At 46.1% G+C, this 20128-nt stretch overlaps 1 protein-coding gene across 4 annotated transcripts in view; it reads right to left on the reverse strand.

Moving 5' to 3' along the window:
• The window catches only part of mymx (myomixer), a 30683-nt gene extending 20119 nt beyond the window's left edge, over nucleotides 1–10564 (reverse strand). For 3 of the 4 annotated variants that reach the window (XM_079362570.1, XM_079362571.1, XM_079362569.1), the window contains exons 1-11: nucleotides 9906–10564; nucleotides 9149–9217; nucleotides 7971–8099; nucleotides 4731–4877; nucleotides 4137–4328; nucleotides 2814–2897; nucleotides 2497–2615; nucleotides 2297–2411; nucleotides 2143–2220; nucleotides 1911–2026; nucleotides 334–490 (exon numbers count right to left, since the gene is read on the reverse strand). In XM_079362570.1, the coding sequence (XP_079218696.1) occupies nucleotides 334–490; nucleotides 1911–2026; nucleotides 2143–2220; nucleotides 2297–2411; nucleotides 2497–2615; nucleotides 2814–2897; nucleotides 4137–4328; nucleotides 4731–4877; nucleotides 7971–8099; nucleotides 9149–9217; nucleotides 9906–10406 (1707 nt within the window). In that variant the 5' untranslated portion in view covers nucleotides 10407–10564. The remainder of the gene's footprint in view (nucleotides 1–333; nucleotides 491–1910; nucleotides 2027–2142; nucleotides 2221–2296; nucleotides 2412–2496; nucleotides 2616–2813; nucleotides 2898–4136; nucleotides 4329–4730; nucleotides 4878–7970; nucleotides 8100–9148; nucleotides 9218–9905) is intronic. The other variant, XM_079362572.1, reaches the window with a different exon arrangement.
• Between the last annotated feature and the right edge of the window lie 9564 nt (nucleotides 10565–20128).

The raw sequence follows: 20128 nt of genomic DNA on the forward strand, positions 1-20128 counted from the left end.
GTCAGTACGGGTGAAAATATTTGGGATGTAAGAACGGCGTTATTAAGTGAAACTAACTAGCTGGTGGGATGGAAAGCCAGCAGTGTTTGAAGAGCCAAGCCTGGAGGCCGACGCTCTGCAGCACATGTGACAGTCTTTAAAAATACTCGTATTTAGGAGAAAACCTCTCTGAGCTGTAAATCAGGCATTTTCCAACCCAAAGAACAAAGTGCGTCACTTTGTGCGGCCGCAGGAGACGTAGAGCTGAAAGAGGCTGAGCTCATCTTCTGTCAGCGCTGATGCTGTTCTTTTCTCTCTCGCTCCGGAGCCACACTGTGGTTTCAAGCTACTCACCACGCAGCCTTTCAGACGATTCTGCTCCTCCTTCACCTCTTTTCCCATGATCCTTTGCGTCTCCGTTCCCACGATGCACTGGGCTTCTGGAGTCAGGAGGTCAGCGTCTTCCCTGGTGAAAGTGGAGGCGGTGGGAGAGAGGGAGGTCCTGTCACTCCTGCGGGGCGAGCAGAGCGGGAGGTTACTGCGGCGCTGACAGCACAGAGCCGCGGACTCCAAGTATGGCTCGTAACTTTTCCCCCGCTGTTTGTGTTATTTGGTTTAAATAGCACGCCATGCAGCTGATAAGACAGGCAGGATGATGTCATGCTTGGATCTAAAGATAGCCCGTCCACATGACGGGCTCAGAGTAATATTTGTAAAGAAGGAGATGGATGTCAGAACAGTGGACTTGAGTTCCTCCTGACTCTATTTATCATCATGAAAATGGAAAACATCAATCTTTTTTTTTTTCCCTCTCAGAGATTTGCAGAATCATCTTGTGACCGGTCCAACACGAAGTGAGATACCGTAAGAAGCTGAGCCCAGAATGCACTTTAAAAAAGAAGGGGGGAAATATTCAGGATCCCTGAGGGCTGCATTCCAATCCTAATCATTCAAATTCTTTTACAGGAAAGTTTGATCAAAAGACCTCAGAGGTCAGAATAAAACATGGAGCGTGTTTCACTGCGAGCTTTGTGCTCTCACTCTGTAATTCACCGCGGATCTCTCTGCACAAACTGCACATCATGTCGAGACCCTGTGTCTTTTTTTTTTTTTTGAAATGGTTCAATGATTACAGAGCGTTTACAACCCGCATCGTCTTCTTTCTGATCGCTCCAACTTTGTATGCGGCCGCTCCGAGCGCTCAAGTTGAAAATCGTCCAACTTTTTCAGAGAGGCGCCGTCGACGTCAGCAGCACGATTATCTGACCCTGTCTTGTCCCCACATCCTCCTCCTCCTCGCTCCGTGTCTGATCGGGAAATAAACTATCTCAGATATTGAAAGTAACGGAGCAGTGTCGGGTCATACAGCAGCCGTTGCCATGGAGACGGGATGGAAATGCAGCACATAAAACGCTTCATGCAAAGCCCTCCCCAAGCGCACAGCCGGCGCTGTTCTACCTGGAGAGAGAAAACGCCAGGTGAACACTTTGAATAAAACAGCAGGCTGTGCTCATAAAACACATCGACATAATGGGATGATGTCAAAGTCTGTGTTTGTGTTGGAGACCATTAAAACCACAATAAACGTGTCATAAAAATATTCCTGTAAACATCTTCCCTCCAACTCTAACAGAGCACGATGCCAGCGTGATCAGGAGAACCAAAACACAGCTCCCCCGGTGCCGTAATCAAACACGCGAGTTTATAAACCGAGAAGTGCTCGATGAGTGAAGCTCTGTGATTTGGTTGATTTCACTTATAATTGGGTTCTGATTCAAACCCAACTTAAACAAAGCTAATCAAGAGGGAGTCAATCGTCATACAAGGCTCATTTTCATTCTTGGTTCATTGTGGTTTTTTGCCTCCACAGACTTGAACCAGAAGAGCAAGAAGAGGAGAAGACAGCTTGTGCTTGGGTGGCATCGTCTCACCTGAGAACCTTCTGCAGGAGCGTCCAGCAGTCCTTCACCTCGCTCTGCTTCTGTGTGACGCCGGCAGCCAGCGCAGGGTGCAGGTTAGACAGCTGGGACACGCTCACGTCCAGCATCTAGCACACACACACACACACACACACACACACACACACGCCTGCAGGTTAGAAGGAGAAGGCTTCTCCCACACACACTCACAGGATCCGTCCAAGCAGCTGAACATGTTTCCCACCATGATCTGACTGGCGATGTCTCGTATCTCTCTGTCTCCGAAGCCGTCCAGCTCTTTGGCTGCAGATATGCTTTTATTCTGAAAGGGAAGACGTGTTCCAGTGAGTGTGATTAAGTGAGTTCTACAGTAAGTAAGGACAGAAACCGAGCTGTACCATGCTGTTGATGGCAAACATGGTGTTATCAGCCTGTTGGTAGAAGGAGGACACCTCCAGGGCCAGCTGCAGGTCTTCATGGTAGTTTTTGAGATGAGTCTGAACCTTCAGCCACCTGCAGAACGACACATGATCAGAATTCACCCGCACGTTCAGAGCTTCACGTAACACGCACGCTCGACTGAAGGAACACAGTGTACATTTTGTTGATGTGCTTCCTCCTGCTGGAGATGTTTTTGCCATCTGTCTTCCCTTGTTTCTCCAGTCTCAGGGCCAAGTGGTTGATCTCCTCGTGGAGGTTTCTGTAGCGCTGCTCGTCCTGCAGAGAAACACACGAGCACAGTCCAAGTATGACTTCAGCCGTCTTTACCATACGCCGTGGGAGATAAATTACACGCAGCCATAAATAAGAGACTAAGTGGGCGGAGATGTAAGCATTAACATGTGTGTCTCTCCGTGCCCTGTGTTTGGCATGTGTAATGTTAATCATTAATAGTTGTTCCTTTGCAGCACTCACCTGTTTCAGATCTAAAATCCTCCTGGTCAGCTGCATTTTGTCAACATTCTCCCCGAGGACGTTCACCAGAGACGGCTCGTCTTCCTGCCGGCACACAGACACGCAGTCAAGTGTTTAAAGTCAGGAACACATCCGTCGTGCCTTTTTCCGCGGCAGCACGATTAAACTGTGTTTCTGCTAGCGAGCTAGACGCTAAACAGAAAGAGCCTCGAGTGTCGCGAGAGAAGCTTTCAACAAAGACTCAGAGGAAAAGATGAGCTCAGCTGGATGAAGAATAGTGTCTCCTGTTAGGATGGATGTTTTACTTCATAACCAGCCTCTTCCATTACAGCTCCATCTTCAATCATCAGCTCCTTTGTGCAGACACGGACATGAAGCGAGAGATAAACACAGGCCCCAAACGCTCTTGATTGCTTTTTGATAATGACAGGCAGATGTTTTACAGCCGCACAAATATACAAACAAGAGATGTCTTCAGGACACGCAGCTAATTTCCTCCATTAACAAGTCCTGTTTTTGTGCCATTTAGTTTGACAACTGCTGATTAGAGCAGTCTGTCAAGTCCAATGCACCGCTGGGCAGCGTGATGTTGGTGTTAAGCGTAACAGCTGGAGAGCTGGACGTTTTCTGTGTTTGGATGGAAATGGAAAAGAAGGAGAGGAGCTTTTTGGGAGACTAGAAACAGGAGGATTCTTCTCCTCTGAGAAGTCAAAGTCCAACGAGTTTTCAGCTTGAAATCACAAGAAACCACATCACTGAACACGTGGACCATCAACTCTGCCGCTCTGGTTAAACGTCTCAACAGCAGCTCTCCGTTCTAAAGCTGCTCAAGTCTTTGACCTGTCTGAATAAAAGAAGGTAACGTCGAGTGTTCAGCAGAGTCAGAGACAAAAACCCTGAATCCAACATCATTCAGATAATCACTATCAGGACGATGAGCAAAAACCTCTTTACAAATAAATCTGTCTTCTCTTCTCATCATAACAAATCTGTGTGAGAGGCTCGAGTCTAAGTGTGTGACATCATTCTGCTCCTTTTTATTAAAAACAATGATCAGCTGTTGGATATAAATGGAAAACAATCAGATGTGAAAACTTTGAATGAAGACGCGTGAAAATATCACAATGATTCAAAAGCTGTGATTTTGGCGCCCCCTGTGGACAAAGCTGCACATCTTCTGCCTGCAGATCTCGACCCGTTCGAGTGTCAGCGACGTTTTCTCGTCTTTTACTGATCCAACGTCATCACACACTGTAAATGTCGTCCATGTGTCAGTTCGATCAAAACTCTTCACATCGGAACGAGAGGAGACCGTTGTCTCACCTTCTCTTTAATCCACGCCTCCAGCTTGTCCACTTTTCTGTTGAACTCCTGCAGGTTCTTGGCTCCGCCCAGCGCTCTCGTCTGATTGGCCGCCGTCTGTTTCAGGGTCTGCCATTGCTCCCTGAGCTGACCGAGCTGCTTCTTCACCAGGTCGGAGGACGGATTCAGCTTGCAGATCAGCTGCTCGCCCATCTTTGAAAACACAGAGGAGCGTTAAAGTCATGGTTTACTTTGGACGCAGCGCAGACTGAGACCAGCGGCTGAGCGGACACCTCGGGAGGACTCGGGCTCCACGCACTGATTTCCTGGAGAAAAGTGTGAAAGCTCTCCCTGCGTGTCAGAGGAGGTTAATTATCAGCATGTACCACTTCCAAACGTCTTCTCCAGAGGGAGAAAATATAAACTGTTCTGGAACGCTGAGGGTCTCCAACAAGACGGCTCTGCTTGGTGTCATGTGATCTGACAGACGGAGATTGATGGTTACATTCAGAGCTCCGTGACCTGCGGAGAGGTTCGAATAAACACGACACACGAGATGTGGGCGTCTCTGATGTGCTTGCTTTGGTTCCAGTTTGTGCTGGATCTTTAGCTCACCTGGTTGAGTTGAATCAAGGTGTTCTCAAAGTCTTTGAGGTCCCTGTGGAGCGTCTGCGAGGCCTCCTCCCAGTCCTGCAGGGGGCAGCGCTGAATATTACAGCCGTCCTTCAAGTCCTGCAGCTTGCCTTTGATCCAGGCCTCGGCCTGCGTCACAAACACAAACGTCTCAAATACTTTCCCCATAAAGCGACGCTCCAAGGGGCCTGGCATCTTCTCCAATACTCCACATGTAAAACTGCAGAGAGTTTAGATGCGTCGCTGCAGCTTTAGAGCCTTAAAGAAAAGATTTGAGCTTCACCTTTCTTCACCTCGTTTACTGAAAACAGCCCGCAGTTATTTGGCGTGGATCGAAGATACACACAGAAATGAAACACAAGGACTCTTTGACGTGACGTGTGCGTGGTTGGCTCGCGTTCAGCAGAGGACAGGTTGTGAGAAGTTTGCAGCGTGACTGAACGACCAGCAGACGCGTCAGTCACGCTCTGGTTCTGCCCGTCAGCGAGAGCAAACATCGGCGCAGTCGGAGCCTCGGCCCTTTTGTTCGCTGACGTCATGTTGTGTGGAGCGCCTGTTTCTCTTGGCATGTGTCTGCAGGGCCGTTGCATAAGTCGCAGAGTACGGAGTGAGAAGGGCTGCGACCCAGGTGGTCACAGTCTGAAACAGAACGTGTTTGTTTTAAGCAAACCTTCCCCGAGTGGAAGTCACAACAAGCGACCGGATTAATGAATCGGCTGATTCCTCGGTTTCCCACAAGCTCACCGAGTGAGTCAGACTTTGATCAATAACAGAACTTTTGAGCTTCTTTGTCTTTCTGGAGAACTTCAAATCAGCAGCTACGCACACATGAAGTCATCCCAGTCTGACATCAAAGCATCACCTCCAGTTGAGACGAGAGATGACAGACCTCACAGTAACCGCTACTTTGAATGATTACGACGTCGAGTCGGCACATGTCGCAGCGTCTAAACAAAACGCTTTGAGATTCAAATGTGATGTCACTTTCCCTCTGAGAGGCAGCTCATTAACTTAACCCCCCCCCCCCCCCCCCGAGCAGCCGGGGTATTTCTGCTTCCAACACAAGGAAAAGAGCTCGACGACACAGGCCTGCCCTCTCTCTCCTCACACCGAGCTCCATGGCTCTATGATGACCTCATACAGGAAGTCTACGATTCCCCTGTTTCTTCCTGTCTGTAAGCCCACAACAATTGTCTGTTTATCAAAATGTACAGTGAGGCTTCAAGTGAGGGGAACAAAGAACAGGCTCCGATCGTATCACCGCTTCTCGTATCCTGTGAAAAACTCTGCGCTGACACACGAACGCAGCGCCGCAGTCAAAACAGAACGCCATGTTTCATGCTTCAGATCTGAAAGCAGGAAAAAACAATCGTTCAGATCACATCGACCGGCTTCAAAAGAACCCATTTTAACAGAAAAACAAAGACAGAGTGTGCACCATGTGGACACTGGTCTCTGGCGGCCCGTGGGAGTGGAGCCGAGTCGCTGAAAGGAGAGACGTTTTGCAGAGCAGCCTCGCAGACAGATGGCCGTCCATGTGGTGACCTGCTTTGCTCTCCAGGCCTCTGTAACATCAGGGGCCTTTAAAAGTCTCTCCCTGGAACGCTCACTTCCACATCCACAGCCATGCATTACTGAGCTAACACGTTTTCATCAGCGACAGCAGTCAACCCAGTCGCTGTAAAACAAGCAGGTCCCCAGGTACTCGGAGCTATTTCAAGCCGTTTCCTCCAAGAGCAGCAGATACGCCAAGCTCCACTTCAGAGCAAAGGGGCTGCTAAGCTTGTTAGCATTAACGACGTGCCACAGGCCTGCTTCTCAACGCACGCATACTTCAGCTGACACGCTCAAAATTAACGTCTTATAACTGGAAGCAAACAGTTTATCATTAAGAGCCAACTGTGGGACAAAACGTCCAACAGAACTAGCTGAAAAACGATGCATCGAAGGGGGGGGTGGGGGGTGGGGGGGGCAGCGGTGAGATAACACAGCCAGTTGTGCTGCTCGGCTGAGCCTCTCCGGGGCCATAGGCGTGAAGAGATGGAGCCAAACAATGATCTCATCCCTCAATAATTGCTTCACTTGTGGCGGTTTTCCCCTCCCTCCTCCCTCAGCAGAACACAAGCTCGCACAGTTCTCCAGGACAAAATAAGAACCAGTTCATATTTTGTTCTTCCCCCGGCGGGTCATGCGACAGGCAGCTTCCTCTCTGATCTCATCTCTCGCAGCGTGTCCGATAAACTCGCTCCAGCTTCTTGTCGTCTGGCGTTATTTGCATGAGAGGAGACGAGAGGTTCTGATAGGTTGCTTGCTGGGGATTAATCGTGCGATGATTTCAAACATCTCCTGAATGTTCTGGCAGAGTGGGTTGAACAGAGTTCAGCCTCCCTCCAACATTTCAGGAGTTTCCAGTTGTGTGAGGAAATAGAAAAAAGGGGGAAGAAGTGAATCTCATGGTGAGCAACACTAAACCTCCTGACTCACCAGTGACAACCAAGGACGGATGGATTGTTGTGCAATGCTGGGAATAAGTCCATCCATGAAGTGAGTGGATTACACTGAAGACTGAAGGCCCCTTGGAGCTACACCTGACATTTCATTTCATGTGAACATCTGTACTTTCATCTCCTTTTCATTAAACACTGCTTTAGAGGGAAACATCGACTGTCTTGTTTGGGGGATTATAGAGGGGAGGGGGGACAGCGGGTGTGTGTTGTAACTAATGTCTTGTGTCCTGCCTGTCTGTATACTGCTACTGGATGCCTTGAATTTCCCTCGGGATCAATAAAGTATCTATCGATCTATCGATCTATCTATCTATCTATCTATCTATCTATCTATCTATCTATCTATCTATCTATCTATCTATCTCTATTTTTGCTTTATTGTGCAAAATGTTTTCGAAAATAATGCCTAGAAGGTATTTATGCCAGTGGAGCAGCCAACATGGCGGACGGATAAACATTGTGGATTATTTCCACTCGTTGTTCTTTGATTTGAAGTTGGAATATTTTCCTCCAAACATGAACCAAGCTTCAGCTTTGCACTCAAAACATTCACTAGAAAAGTCCTTCAGACTCTTTGACTTCCACACTGTGAGCTGAGGAACTTTGACTGCGGGACACTTCTTCTTTTACTGCATCATCACATCCACACATATCTGTACTACTGCTGGAGCTCTCTCTCTCTCTCTCTCTCTCTCTCTCTCTCTCTCTCTCTTACCTGCAGCACCTCCTTGTTGAAGAGCGCGTTGCGCTGAGAGAAGAAGTCACTGCGGGTCGTGGAGGCCCCTGGGGCGTCGCTCTGTGTGTGCAGATGGCTCTCTCTCCTCTGAGGCTCCGGACCTGAAACCTGAGTGAAGGGTTCAACCATGAGGGCCGTTTTTTTACGACACAAGCCACAACATGCGTGCCTGTAATAAAAGCATTAAAAGCAGCTATAGCACCACCTCACAATGAGAGGATGTTTCAGTGTCGCTTTATGGTTAAACGTGCGTCGGACTGGCCCGAAGGCTCGTCTGAACAAAAACAATGACTCCATGAGATGAGATGAACAGGACTGGCAGCTTCACTAATGGACCAGCATTCCTGCTGCTCTGCACTCAGGAAACATCTGGGCTCATGGAGGAAGCAGGAGCGGACAGATCCTCGGATGTCTGACGCGTTTCACTGTCAGCCTCACATGTAAACACATCAACCTTCAAAAGGATCCCGCTGTCATACCTGGACAGGTAAAGGCGTCAACAGGATGAATACAACACGAGGGAAGAGAACGCGGCGTGTTGTTGTGGTTGGGGGAATACGAGCTGATGCAGAAGAGGAGGGTGGTTTATTTTTCTTCAAGGGGAAACGAGGCCGCTGCTGTGTCAGTGTTATTACTGAGGACTCGAGTCTTTTCTTAACATCTTCCCTGACCTCATGTTTTCCAGAGAGCCCCGCACAGCACTTCATATCCCTGCACACACTCCTGACTTCAAGCAGGGAACGGGCCAAATCCAACAGCCTTTAAACAATATCAGAGAGCGCAGTCGGACCGCTCCTCGTCCGGAGACTGCAGCTAAATCAGTGCAGAGCAGGAGGGGAAACAACAGGCTGTTTGTGAGGCGTTCAAAGACACGCTGCTCCCATAAATGGTTTTCCACCTCTGCGTAACTTTGCTCCAAATGTAGAATATAATAAACTGTTCAAGTTTGGCGAGCACACAACATGACTTCACTTCCTCAACTCGGAGAGATGCATGACTCCATCCCTGGACCAACACAACACACGCTTCTCACATTTAGTCTGAGAGAGAAAAAAAATAATAATTCTGGTGAAAGATTTTCAAATGAACTGACATGAATCTGATTTTAAAGAAAGCAGAGTTAAACTTTGAATTGGAGCAGTAAGCGGAGCTCCTACCTGTTGGGCCTCTCTGCTCGGACCCTGCGCACGCTGGACCTCATCACTGCTTTCTCTTCTCAGTAAAACCTAAAAGAACACGAGACAACCAAAGTGCTGAGAAAAAAAAAAAACAAAGACGTGGAAATGTAAAAAAAAAAAAGTGAAAAGCAAAGAAAGTAAATCTGAGAACACATTTCAAGACTGAAGGAAACTTTATTGTCTGTGACAAAGTGAGAGGAAACGACCTTGAGTGAGAAGGTCAAACAACATAAAACCCTCTCAACTTTCAAAAGGTAAAAACCCCTTAAAAAGGAGAGTTTTTGATTTATATACTGCAGAGGGAATAAAAGGTTCACTTTAAGCTTTCAACATTTAGACTTTTCAAATCAAATACTTTAAAAACATTTGACTGTAAATGAGAAACTTTGTCAGAAAGATTCAATATTTTTTCATCACACAGAGAGAAGGTAAGTAGTTCTTTTCTTTTTGAATGATATTATATAATTCAGTCGGACACAGTGTTCAAATAAAAACAGACTTTGAGGAAAAGTGTTTTGAACACAGGCTGCCATCTATGATTGTCAAAATGTCTTAACTTGATGTAGTCAAAAAAAACAAGCTATTTTTGGAGATATGAGTCCATAGATATGAGTTTATAGAATAAATATCTCCATGTTAAAGTCCATTAAGTACATTGATAGCACTTCATGAAGAGAGCAGTGTCTGTGTGTTTTCCACTGCTCACAGATTTATGTGATTTAAATGTGTTCAGTACCTTAAACTGAGAGCTGGGCTTGTTTTCACAGCTCACACCCACGATCCTGGGCAGATGTGGATCCGAGGAGCTGCTGACGTTGTTGTTGTTGTTGTTGTTCTCGGATGTTGACCCCACAATAAAACGCTGAGCCAGTCCGACTGACGCTTTGGTCTCTGATCTGTCTCTACTCCCGGAGATGGTGATCTTCTTGATGGACCTGGAGACCGCGGACGGAGATGACACGTTCTGGTTCAGGTGGTCCTCCTCCGCCATGTCCTCCTGGTTCAGTTTGACCGGGGAAAGCTGCTTAGCGATGGGTGAGACGAGACACGGGCCATGTGCACAGACCTGGGCTCGGCTGAGGTAGAGCGAGTTCAGGTTGTGCTGGAGCGTGCAGTTATCCAGATTCTGGCTCTGTAGGTAAGTCTCTGTAAAGTCCTGACATTTTGGCACAGCGGGGACAGACAGCCGTGTCCCGATGGTGAAGGGCTGGACCTTCCTCACGATGCTCTCAGACATTTTCAGTGTCCACCTCAGGGGAAAAAAAACTCAAACTAAAGTCCAGATAGGCTTAAAGAAAACACATCCCTCAGCACGTCCTCTCTTCACTCCCTCAAGTGTCCAGTCTGTGTTGAGCAGGGAGTGCAGGGTTAAGAAGCGAGCGGAGGCAGAGCTTAGTTCTCCACCTTCTTGTGCATGTTGAGAATGCACAGCACACAGCCCAGGACGGCTTCTTTGGACTCCTGGGATCGAATGCGGTCCCAGACGTGGCGCAGCGCCGTGCCAAGGTGGGCAGCTCCCGTAGAGAGGATTCTCCTGAGGAACTGTGCCGCCGAGCCTGCCAGTCTGCTACTGAGGAGCCTGATAAGCAGGGACCGCAGCACGAGGAAGACTGCTGGCATGCTGCCTGACTGTGCAGCACAAAAAAAAAAAAAAAAAAAAGGAGGGGGAGAGAGGAGGGTTGGTTAGGAGAAGGGATGAAGTCACCACCTCTCAACTTTCTCTCTCTCTCTCTCTCTCTCTCTCTCTCTGTCTCTCTCTCTCTCTCTCGCTGTAAAGCCTGGCTGTCAAAACTTCCCGAACAGAAAACCTGCCCAGATAAGAAGACAGGAGTAATGGAGTCAGAGGGAGAGACCTCTGTCAGACCTCTTGAATCACAGCTTATCCTCTATGAGGTAATATCCTCAGCTGAAACACACACACACACACACACACACACACACACACACACACTGCCTTTTCTTTACCTCCACCCTGAAGTACAGAGGAACTGAATCAGCCCAGAGGTGTTCTGCTCCCTCCAAGAATAACAAGGCAAATGAAAAGACTTCAACCAGCAGAAAAAAATCTTGAGTATGTTGTGAGAGCTTCTGAGGCCGGTGTGCACGCTGCGTGTGCCGGAGTGAGAGTGCCCTCCTCAGCTCTGATCCTCCTCTTTCCCCATCGCAGAGGAACAGTTGTCGCACAGGTTTCAGCTCTGTGAGAAGCTGTCGCTGTGCTCCTTAAACCCCCGAGCTGCTGCCGTGACATGTGTGGGGGGTGAATAACAGTCAAACAGATGATGACCCCACCACTCCTTGATGGTGGCTGAGGTTCAGCAGAGCACATGTCGGGCTGACTGATTGGAATGGCAGGGGTGGCGTGCGGATGTCGGGGGAGCGGGGATTACTGAGGAGGGCAGACAGCAGAGAAAATATTTGCAGGGCGCTGAGAGAAGAATCTGCTTCCACCAGTGAACGCTTTTCCCAAAAAAGGAACTTTCACTCTTCACTCGGCTGCCCTCTGACTCGACCCAGCACCTGGTCCCACGGCTCCCACGGTCCGGCCTCGGACCACCAAAACCCTGACAAAGTGAGGGAGATGGAGATATTACATGATGCTGATTTATTTTAAAACGGTCTTCTAAAATGAGAGGGGAAAAAAAAATCGACCCTTGCAGGAAAATAACAAAACGTAGATGTTTGGTGTATCTTTTATATTTTTCCAAAACATGTTCATCACTTCTTCATGTCTTCCAGTCTCTTTGCATGACTTTTTATGAGCCATGCTCATTTACTGGTGTAAGGGCAGTCATACACACAAGAAACAACAACAAAACAGGCAACAGATTTTTGGTGGAGAAATGCAAACAACGTAGAAACACGTTGGAAATGTTTTGTGCATGTTGGACAAACCTCATGTCACGGGCAGAAAACAGGGAGGAGAAAAAAACTAATCATTTATTTAAACTAAAAGACCAAAACGACAAACAAAAACTTACTGTTCAAGAAACCAAAATGAGGAACAGGGTACCAAAACACACACCTGACTGAACACAGAGACTAAATAGACCTGGGGTAATCAAACACAGGTGAGACTAATCAGACAGGTGAGGACAATCAGGGTCATCAGGACAGGAGGGAAAAAACACAGAGAACACAAGACCAGAACGCTGAAGAAAAGTACAAAGTAAAACCTGAAAACAAAAACACAACCTGAAGCAGATAATACAAAATAAAACAGGAAACACTTAAAACAAGACAAAGAAACATTAAACACCAAACTAAGAACCTGAAAACACAAATAAAACACAGGAAACAAACTGACAGACAACATGAAAGGACAGAAGGACGTATGGAGGGGAAACCACACGGACTCATTCAGACACAGAACACGAGGGAAAGAATGAAAACTAAAACAAGATGAAACAAAACCAGACAAAAACTACGACACCTCAATCTGTGTGCTCTCTTCCTTTATAAATTAATAAGTATTTTTTAGATGTGTTTTTTCTTCTCCGATATCTGCTCTCACTTTCTTGAACTTATTACAGACTTTTATCTTCCTGTATCTGGCTGCTTTGTCGTGTGTTTCTGAGGAGCCCTTTATGGACTCTGGTGCATTTTAAAAATCCAGTTATCAACATTTAGAGACAGAAACAGGAAGTGTGCTCCTTTCCGTGTTCAGTGTCTCGTTCCTGAGTTGTTCGAGGACAGTCGGGACAGACCGCCTCTCAGCAGGGCCCCGTGTGACAGGAGACGCCCCGGAGTCGACAAGTTAATGACGCTTTTTAAAGAGCTCTGGTTTCATGATGAAGTCATCCAAGGAAGAGTTTTAATGTGTTGCAGCTTGAAATCCCAGATAAGTCGAGTGCAGTCTGGGTGGCGTTCACAGGCCGGAGGACGGGCGGAGCTCGAGGGGTTTGGCTAACTTTTAAATGTCATTTCCTCACAGAGCTGGTGAGTGGTTTGAAGAGTGAGTGATTTATGAGTGCAGCGGGAACACTGTGACGCCATCACAAGCACAAAATGTTGAGCGTTCACAGCAAAAATGGGAGAGTTGAAATTTCAGGGTTAAACATTTCAGGGTTGATTTTAACTCCTAATGTGTTTTAACTCGTTCTGAGTTGTCGGTGTTAGTCGGTGTTAGTCGCACACTGCACAGAATCAATTTTAGCTCCGCCCAGGTTTCCCGCACTTTTCACTTTGTCGGTTGGAGAGACAGGAGAAGAGTTGAGAAAGTTTTGCTCGTGTGAATTTCTACATGGAGAATAAATATACTGTCTTAATTTAATGAAATAAAGTGAATTAATTCTCTGAACTACTGTAAAATAATACATGTATGTACTCTGAAAGGCCTTTGTTTATTAGCATGGCTACAGTTACATGTCACATGGATAAGCTAATGTTAGCTAGCTGTATCTTACAGTTAGCTAACCGTTAAAATCATTAAGCTACCAATGAATAAAAATAGCTTTTAAAACTTTTAAAGATTTTAGCTGTGAAAGTAAGTGGAAGATTTTAAAGAGCTATTTTTCATTTAGGACCAACGATTAAAAACAAAGTATAAATGCATACCAGCTCAGAAAGATGCTAACCTGCAGTCAAAACCCTGAAATACGTCTTGAACCCTGTTTCAAAATCCCTGACAGGCTTACTTTAATAAACCTAACCACTGCCTGGTGACGGCTCAGTTAAAAATCGAAACGAACAGAATTTACCAAAACATGAAATCATTCAAGCTTTAAGTCTGCACTCGAGCTCAACCACTCAGAGATGTTTCATATGTTCAATCAGCACGACGCTAGAAATCCTTCACAGTTATAAAACAAAAGAAGAAAATATTTTAGAGACACATTTCAACACAAAATATTCCATAAACTCGGGCTCTATGTGAGCGTTCACAAAAAAGTCTGAATTAGTTGCAACATAAAAGAAAAATGTTGTTTTCTTTTGGAGCAACATGTAACTCTGACTCCTCATGAATTAAACTTTTAAAATTAAATTGTATTCCTCTTTTTACCTGAGAATTATTTATATATTTTTTTTAATCTAAGAGAACAAAGTGTCTTGGGTGGTCGACGAGCCGCTGAAAGGCCTTCAATTGGACGCTTTGGACTGGAGTCGGCCATCTTGGATCCTCGTCTTCTGCGGTTGGATCGGGCTTCTCCACGCAAGGGGGAGGGTTGTGTCGTCACGTTCATTTACACACACATCCAGAGGGGCTTCCTCTTCGTAGAAAGACATCAGTCAGACCTTTATTTACAGGCACTTGATTAATACTGTACTTGTGTGTAAAATGTTGCACAGTCTCCCTGATTGTGAGTCAAAGGGAATAAACTTAATTAAAATGTGAGAAAACTCAATATTCAATCTCTGAAGGAGCAGCTCAGTGTGTTTTTAGTCGCTGTTTCCCATTTAGCCTGTAAACATTTATAAAGGAAGGAAAGTGTTTTGCTTGCAGAGTCGCTGTCAGGTTAGATTTGAACCAGGTGTCCCATCTCTGCCCACCGAGTCCGATTAAGCTACTGTAACACCTTCCTGATGTTGTTTACCCTGAAAGTCCTCCGTGTCTCCCCCCTCACAGCTCCCATTCACATCCAGAGTGTGTCTTCAACCCGTGCCGACCACATCCTCTGCAGACACCTCCAGCCTCCGCCTGTGTCTTTGTGCTTTCTTCCTCTGTGTGAAACTTTGATGGCTGATAAAGACGATGGCGATCGCCGCCTCCCAGGATGATAATAAAGTCCTGACGCTGCCTAACCGCAGGCCCCCCCCGGTTTGTGATCAGCCTTGTTAGATATCTTCTGTTTTATTAGAGTCATTAAAGACTCGGAGGTTGAGTTCGAGGGGTGATGTCACAGAGGCCGCCCGCATGAAAGGAGAGTGATAGCTGCGGCGGAGGAGAGAATATGCATGGGAGCTGGAGGGGGGGTCTGTACTTTTCCACTCAGTTTATGTCATCACAAAGGCATGATCGGCCTGCTGCTCCAGTTTCAGGGCTGATAAGACTCAGTTTTCACGCTGGATCGCGATCAAAACGGAGAAGATTTGTAGATTTAAAGAATGGTGGATATGAAGGGAACGGAAAAATAAAAAATTCTCTCTGCAAACAACCTGAACATCTTCAAGGCTTCTGAATAACAGACACTTGGGTCAGGTGGTGAAAAGGTTTCAGAATTATAATAGATTGGATTTATATAGCACATTTTAGGGATGTTTTATACAGTGGAGAAATCAAACTGAAAAACTAAACAGAAACTGAGACAGGAAGTAAAGGATGGGAGACCGGTGGAGATTCAGAGGTTGTCGAGAACACATGGAAACCAATCTGTGTTTTAAATTGACAAAAATTGCAGGGAAACTGTGTTTTGGCTCATCACTTGGTAGAGTCGTCGTCGTCTCAACTGGAAGGTTGGGGGTTCAATCCCCAGCTCCTGTCACCACATGTCCAAATGTGTCCTGTGCGAGACACTTAACCCCAGTAGGGTCTGAGGCCAAAGTCCTTGAAAGTGAGCAGTGTGGGTTCAAATCTGACTCGTGGCTCTTTTCTGTCATGTCTCTACCTGATTTCTGACTCCGCTGTCCGATGTTTACTATAAAGTCATAATGAGGGTCAAAATAAACCTCTTAAAAGACCATTATTCAACCTTTTCTAACATTAACTTACTGTTATACGGCTCTCTGCTGGGATCAGAATAACCCTGAGTCTAAGTTATCACAAAGGTAAATATTCCTTTACTTGGTTTGAACGCAGCTCGACACACACTAGAGAGAAAGTTCGAGCTGTGGATGACAATAAGACGGAGAGGGAATCAGAGCTCATGAAACACAGTGAGGTCATTAAATGCGTATCGATATCTATGTGTTGATCTGAATTCTTTGGTCCTGAGCTCACAGGTCTGCACTCACATCTTGACAGTGACCGAGCGTCTCTCTCTCTCTCTCTCTCTCTGCCTGCCTGTGGGCGAACACGTTGTGTTAACAATGAAATGATTCATGTTTGAATAGAACAACACGACAGCTGAAGTTTATGGACAAAAAAAGAAAAACAAACTCTTCATGAAAAACACATTTTAGAGCATTTACTCAACAATGTCCACATGGGCTTAAGTAAAGACTCCTGGGTCGTGTAGTGGGATAACGTGTGTGTGTGTGTGTGTCCTGCTGATGATGTGGAAGTGTAAAATCCTGCAGTTCCTAGAGTGTCCACTAGAGGCTGGCTGCAGCAGCACAGGAAGTCACATACACACCCATTCAAAAAGCCTGTTTTTACAGCAGACATGAACATGCTTACAGCATGTGTGATTAGCTCGTGTCTCCATCCACACACACAAGTGAAATAATGGAAATTGAAACATTAAACGTGATTAATCACAAAGTATAAACGTCACTGTTTAGGTCTTAAAAAGCTCAAAATCACGACCCTCTTTTTCTGACTCTGTACTTCAGGAACTTCTTTTCTACTCTCTGATTTTTAGAACAGGTTGCTACCTCAGCTTCACATATGAGGTGAGCTTCAGCCAGCTATTACACACAAACAGCCGCTATAAAGTCCCTCAGAGCGTCACTGATCTGAACTCTGACACCAGGAGGTGAGAAACACACACCTCTACTTTAAGTACAGAATAAGAATAAGAATGCATGTACGTTTACAAGCTTTGTTCATGACTTAATTGATATAATAACTTCAATCGAATCCTTTGAGAAACATAAAAACATCAACATTAAACTGTCAAATAAAGCACCGACCCTCTCATCATTGTTTTCATAGTGAGATAATTGTGACTCCTCGCTCCGACGTTCACCTGAGGCGACATTTGACCTCATGAGACGGCATGCTTATCGGCTGACGTCCACACACACACACACACACACACACACACACACACACACACACCTGTGTTTCTCCTTCCCCGCGGAGTCCTGTTTCACACATTTCTCCTCAACATGTCCTCTCTTATCTCACCCGTAAAGAGCCCGAGCAGGCTCGAGTGTCAGATGACATCACTCGCAATAAAATTCCTTCGCAGTCAGTCATTGTTTGGAGAGACGCAGCGCCAAGTCTGTCGCAGCAACAGAGGCAAGCAGAGACAATGAAAGTCGACCTTCAGCCGTGACGCGTGCATTTTTAACCTTTCATACTACAGAGGCTTTGTTCCAAAAAATACAACACCTCTGAATCTTATACTTCCCTGCTAAAGGTAACTCCTGAGCGGACCGGGACTTCTGGCCTCGTCTGCAGCATTCCTCCACGCAAACATGAAATATTTGCTCTATTCAGCCGCCAGCTTCAGCAGCAGGTTGAAATCATGAGCAGAAACTGAGTGTCGGTTAATATGAAGGAAATTTTTCGACAGGAGACTGACCCGGCTGTGAGACCAAAGGGATTTTGTTTTGACTTGCAAACGGGTCTCTTGTCCTGCCATGACGACTGACCGTGACATAAGACAAACACATCAGGCCGTGACGTTTGGAAGTCGTGATTTTGAAGAATATTAAAGATCAAAGTGGAGCTTTTTTCGGCTAATCATTCAAAGTCGGCGTCAGCGAACAGGTCAGGAAGGAAATATCTGCATCATTAAATGGATCCACTTCACAGTTTTCATTTCTGCATCTGGAGGGGGGTGAGAGCCGATGACAGGTTAGTTTATGAGGGATCATCTGTTCGTCAACAGGTTCTTAGATGTTTAGAGAGTGAGATGATGATGACGCTCTCCTCCTCTGTGATCATGAAGGAAACCTGCTGTGTTGAAGCTTCTCTGACAACAATGCAGCAGCCAGTATGTCCTCCTTCTAACTTTAGATTCTGCTCCTGAATGCTCTGGATTTGATTGGACCAGAGAAGGTAGTCGGGGCTTTGAAGGGCGTTTTGGACGCCCCTGGGTTTGCCAGATATGAGAGCAGTTATCAGGTGAACAGGTGTTGCAGTGATGGAAGCGGGCAGTGGAACTGCTTCAGATAGAAGTGATTGTACCCGAGCTAAAAAGCCTGATCATCTGAACTTCCTTCGTGCATCAACACAAAGTCGATATTTTTTATATCGAATTATGTCTTCAAAGAAGTGCTCAGAAATCTGGGGTCCAGAAAATGACGTCCCAACTTGGAAAATGTACAGAAATTATAAAGCTGGTCCGTCCGTTGCTTGGTCCAACCTGAACTGTTTCTGCACTCCATGAAAGTTTGTGCAGGTTTTCATCGTCCAAAGTTAATGAATCTGTCTCCTCTGAAAACCTCCTCCAGGTTGACGTTGATGTATGGATGTGATGGATTGCCAACAAAATCTGGTACAGATATTAAAAGTTCTCGTTATTGTCCCTGAGAGAGTGCAATCTGTTTTAGCAGTCAGCAGTAAAACATCCATCCACCAGGCCACCAGTGAGTACAACAAATAACACACGACACAAACTGGAGCAGTGTAAAACTTTTATTTTTCAACACGTCTGTGACGGGATTGTTACCTGAACTCACCTGCAGGTGTCAGTTCATCAGAATAAGTCTTTTAAATGTTCTCCTCGCCGTGTGTCCGGCTGTTAGCGGCACGAAGCCTCAATTAAACGAACACTCAACGCAACACGCAACTCGACCAGCAGGGGTCAGTAACGAGCATGGACTTTGAATACCTTTCAAAATAAAACGTTTTCTCTGTAATTAAAACAAAAACCTGCACAAAGAAGAACTTTCTACGTCTGCACATCCAAGGAATGTTAGGGGACGATACTACCTACACTAAAACCAATCAATCAATCAATCACGCGGTCCGACCTCCTCTTCGTAGATTCTGTGAATGGAGAAGAACCTTTTAACTAAAAGATTAAATATGTTCAAACATCTCGTCTCTGAAGATTCAGATGAAGCGGTGGCGTGTTTAAGGCCGACATGCTGGCGATTGTTCCTCAGAGGACACGCTGGGTCTTTATTGCACTTTCCTCTGAATGAACTCTGAACAGACCTTCAGGTGGCGGTCACGCTAAGTGGCCCGATGAGGTCACTCCACACATGACATCACATGACTTCACATAGCAACAGCACTCAGCAGCAGGAAGCAATTTCCTCATATCAAAAGGTTGAATAACAGGAAAAAAAAGCTGGGGCTTATTTTGCCCTTTGCAGAGGTATCAATCACAGCGAGAGGGAGTTAACCTCTGACCTCTGATGTCATGGCAGCGGCAGGTTGGGTGCTTTTATTTGGACGTGGTGTTGACCCAGCGGCGTGATTTATTCATCACATACAGGAACTTTAATCAGGACTTGTCAAACTGGACTGAGCGGCATGGTGAGCTCTCAGGTGTCGCTGAGTGGGGCGGCGGGTCAAACACGTTTGAAGGATCGGCTCCTCGGCCGCGGCGTTCTGTGACCTCACAGGAGGAGCAGCAGACAAACCAAACGGAGGCCTTTCATCGTGTAGCAGAGATTACAGAGTCATACGGGGGAGTTAAATGAATCGACACTCTGTCATTTTTTAAACTAAAAGTACACAGATAAAACTTTCACAGATGTTCTCCAACGGCTTGTGAAACACTTTTGAGTCATTTTATCTCAAAGAAAGGACAAATATCATCATCATCATCATCATCATCATCATCATCATCATTGTTCTCCTCTCAGCGTCTGGATTCAGAGCACGACAGCAGGAGACTCATTCTTTCCTGCTTTGACACACGAGGTGGTCTCGAGGACTTTACGTAACGGAGCGGACCTACCTGACAGTTCTGGCTTTTGTTGTTTTTGCCTCGTTCGTGTCGCCTGCTGTTACTGGAGAGGATGAGGTCATCGCTGACTCCACAATGAGCTGTGGATGCTGAGACACACTAACAAACACGCCTTCAGTAGTGGTTCAAATATACAAACAGAATTCAGCAAAAAACAACAACATGTGTGTCTTTAGCAGAACAACAGATTGAAACAGTTAAATACTGATGTACACTTTTAAATGGGGGGGGAGGGGAGAGAGAGAGAGAGAGAGAGAGAGAGAGAGAGAGA

Source organism: Symphodus melops, assembly GCF_947650265.1.
Source record: "Symphodus melops genome assembly, chromosome: 15".
NCBI lineage: Eukaryota > Metazoa > Chordata > Actinopteri > Labriformes > Labridae > Symphodus > Symphodus melops.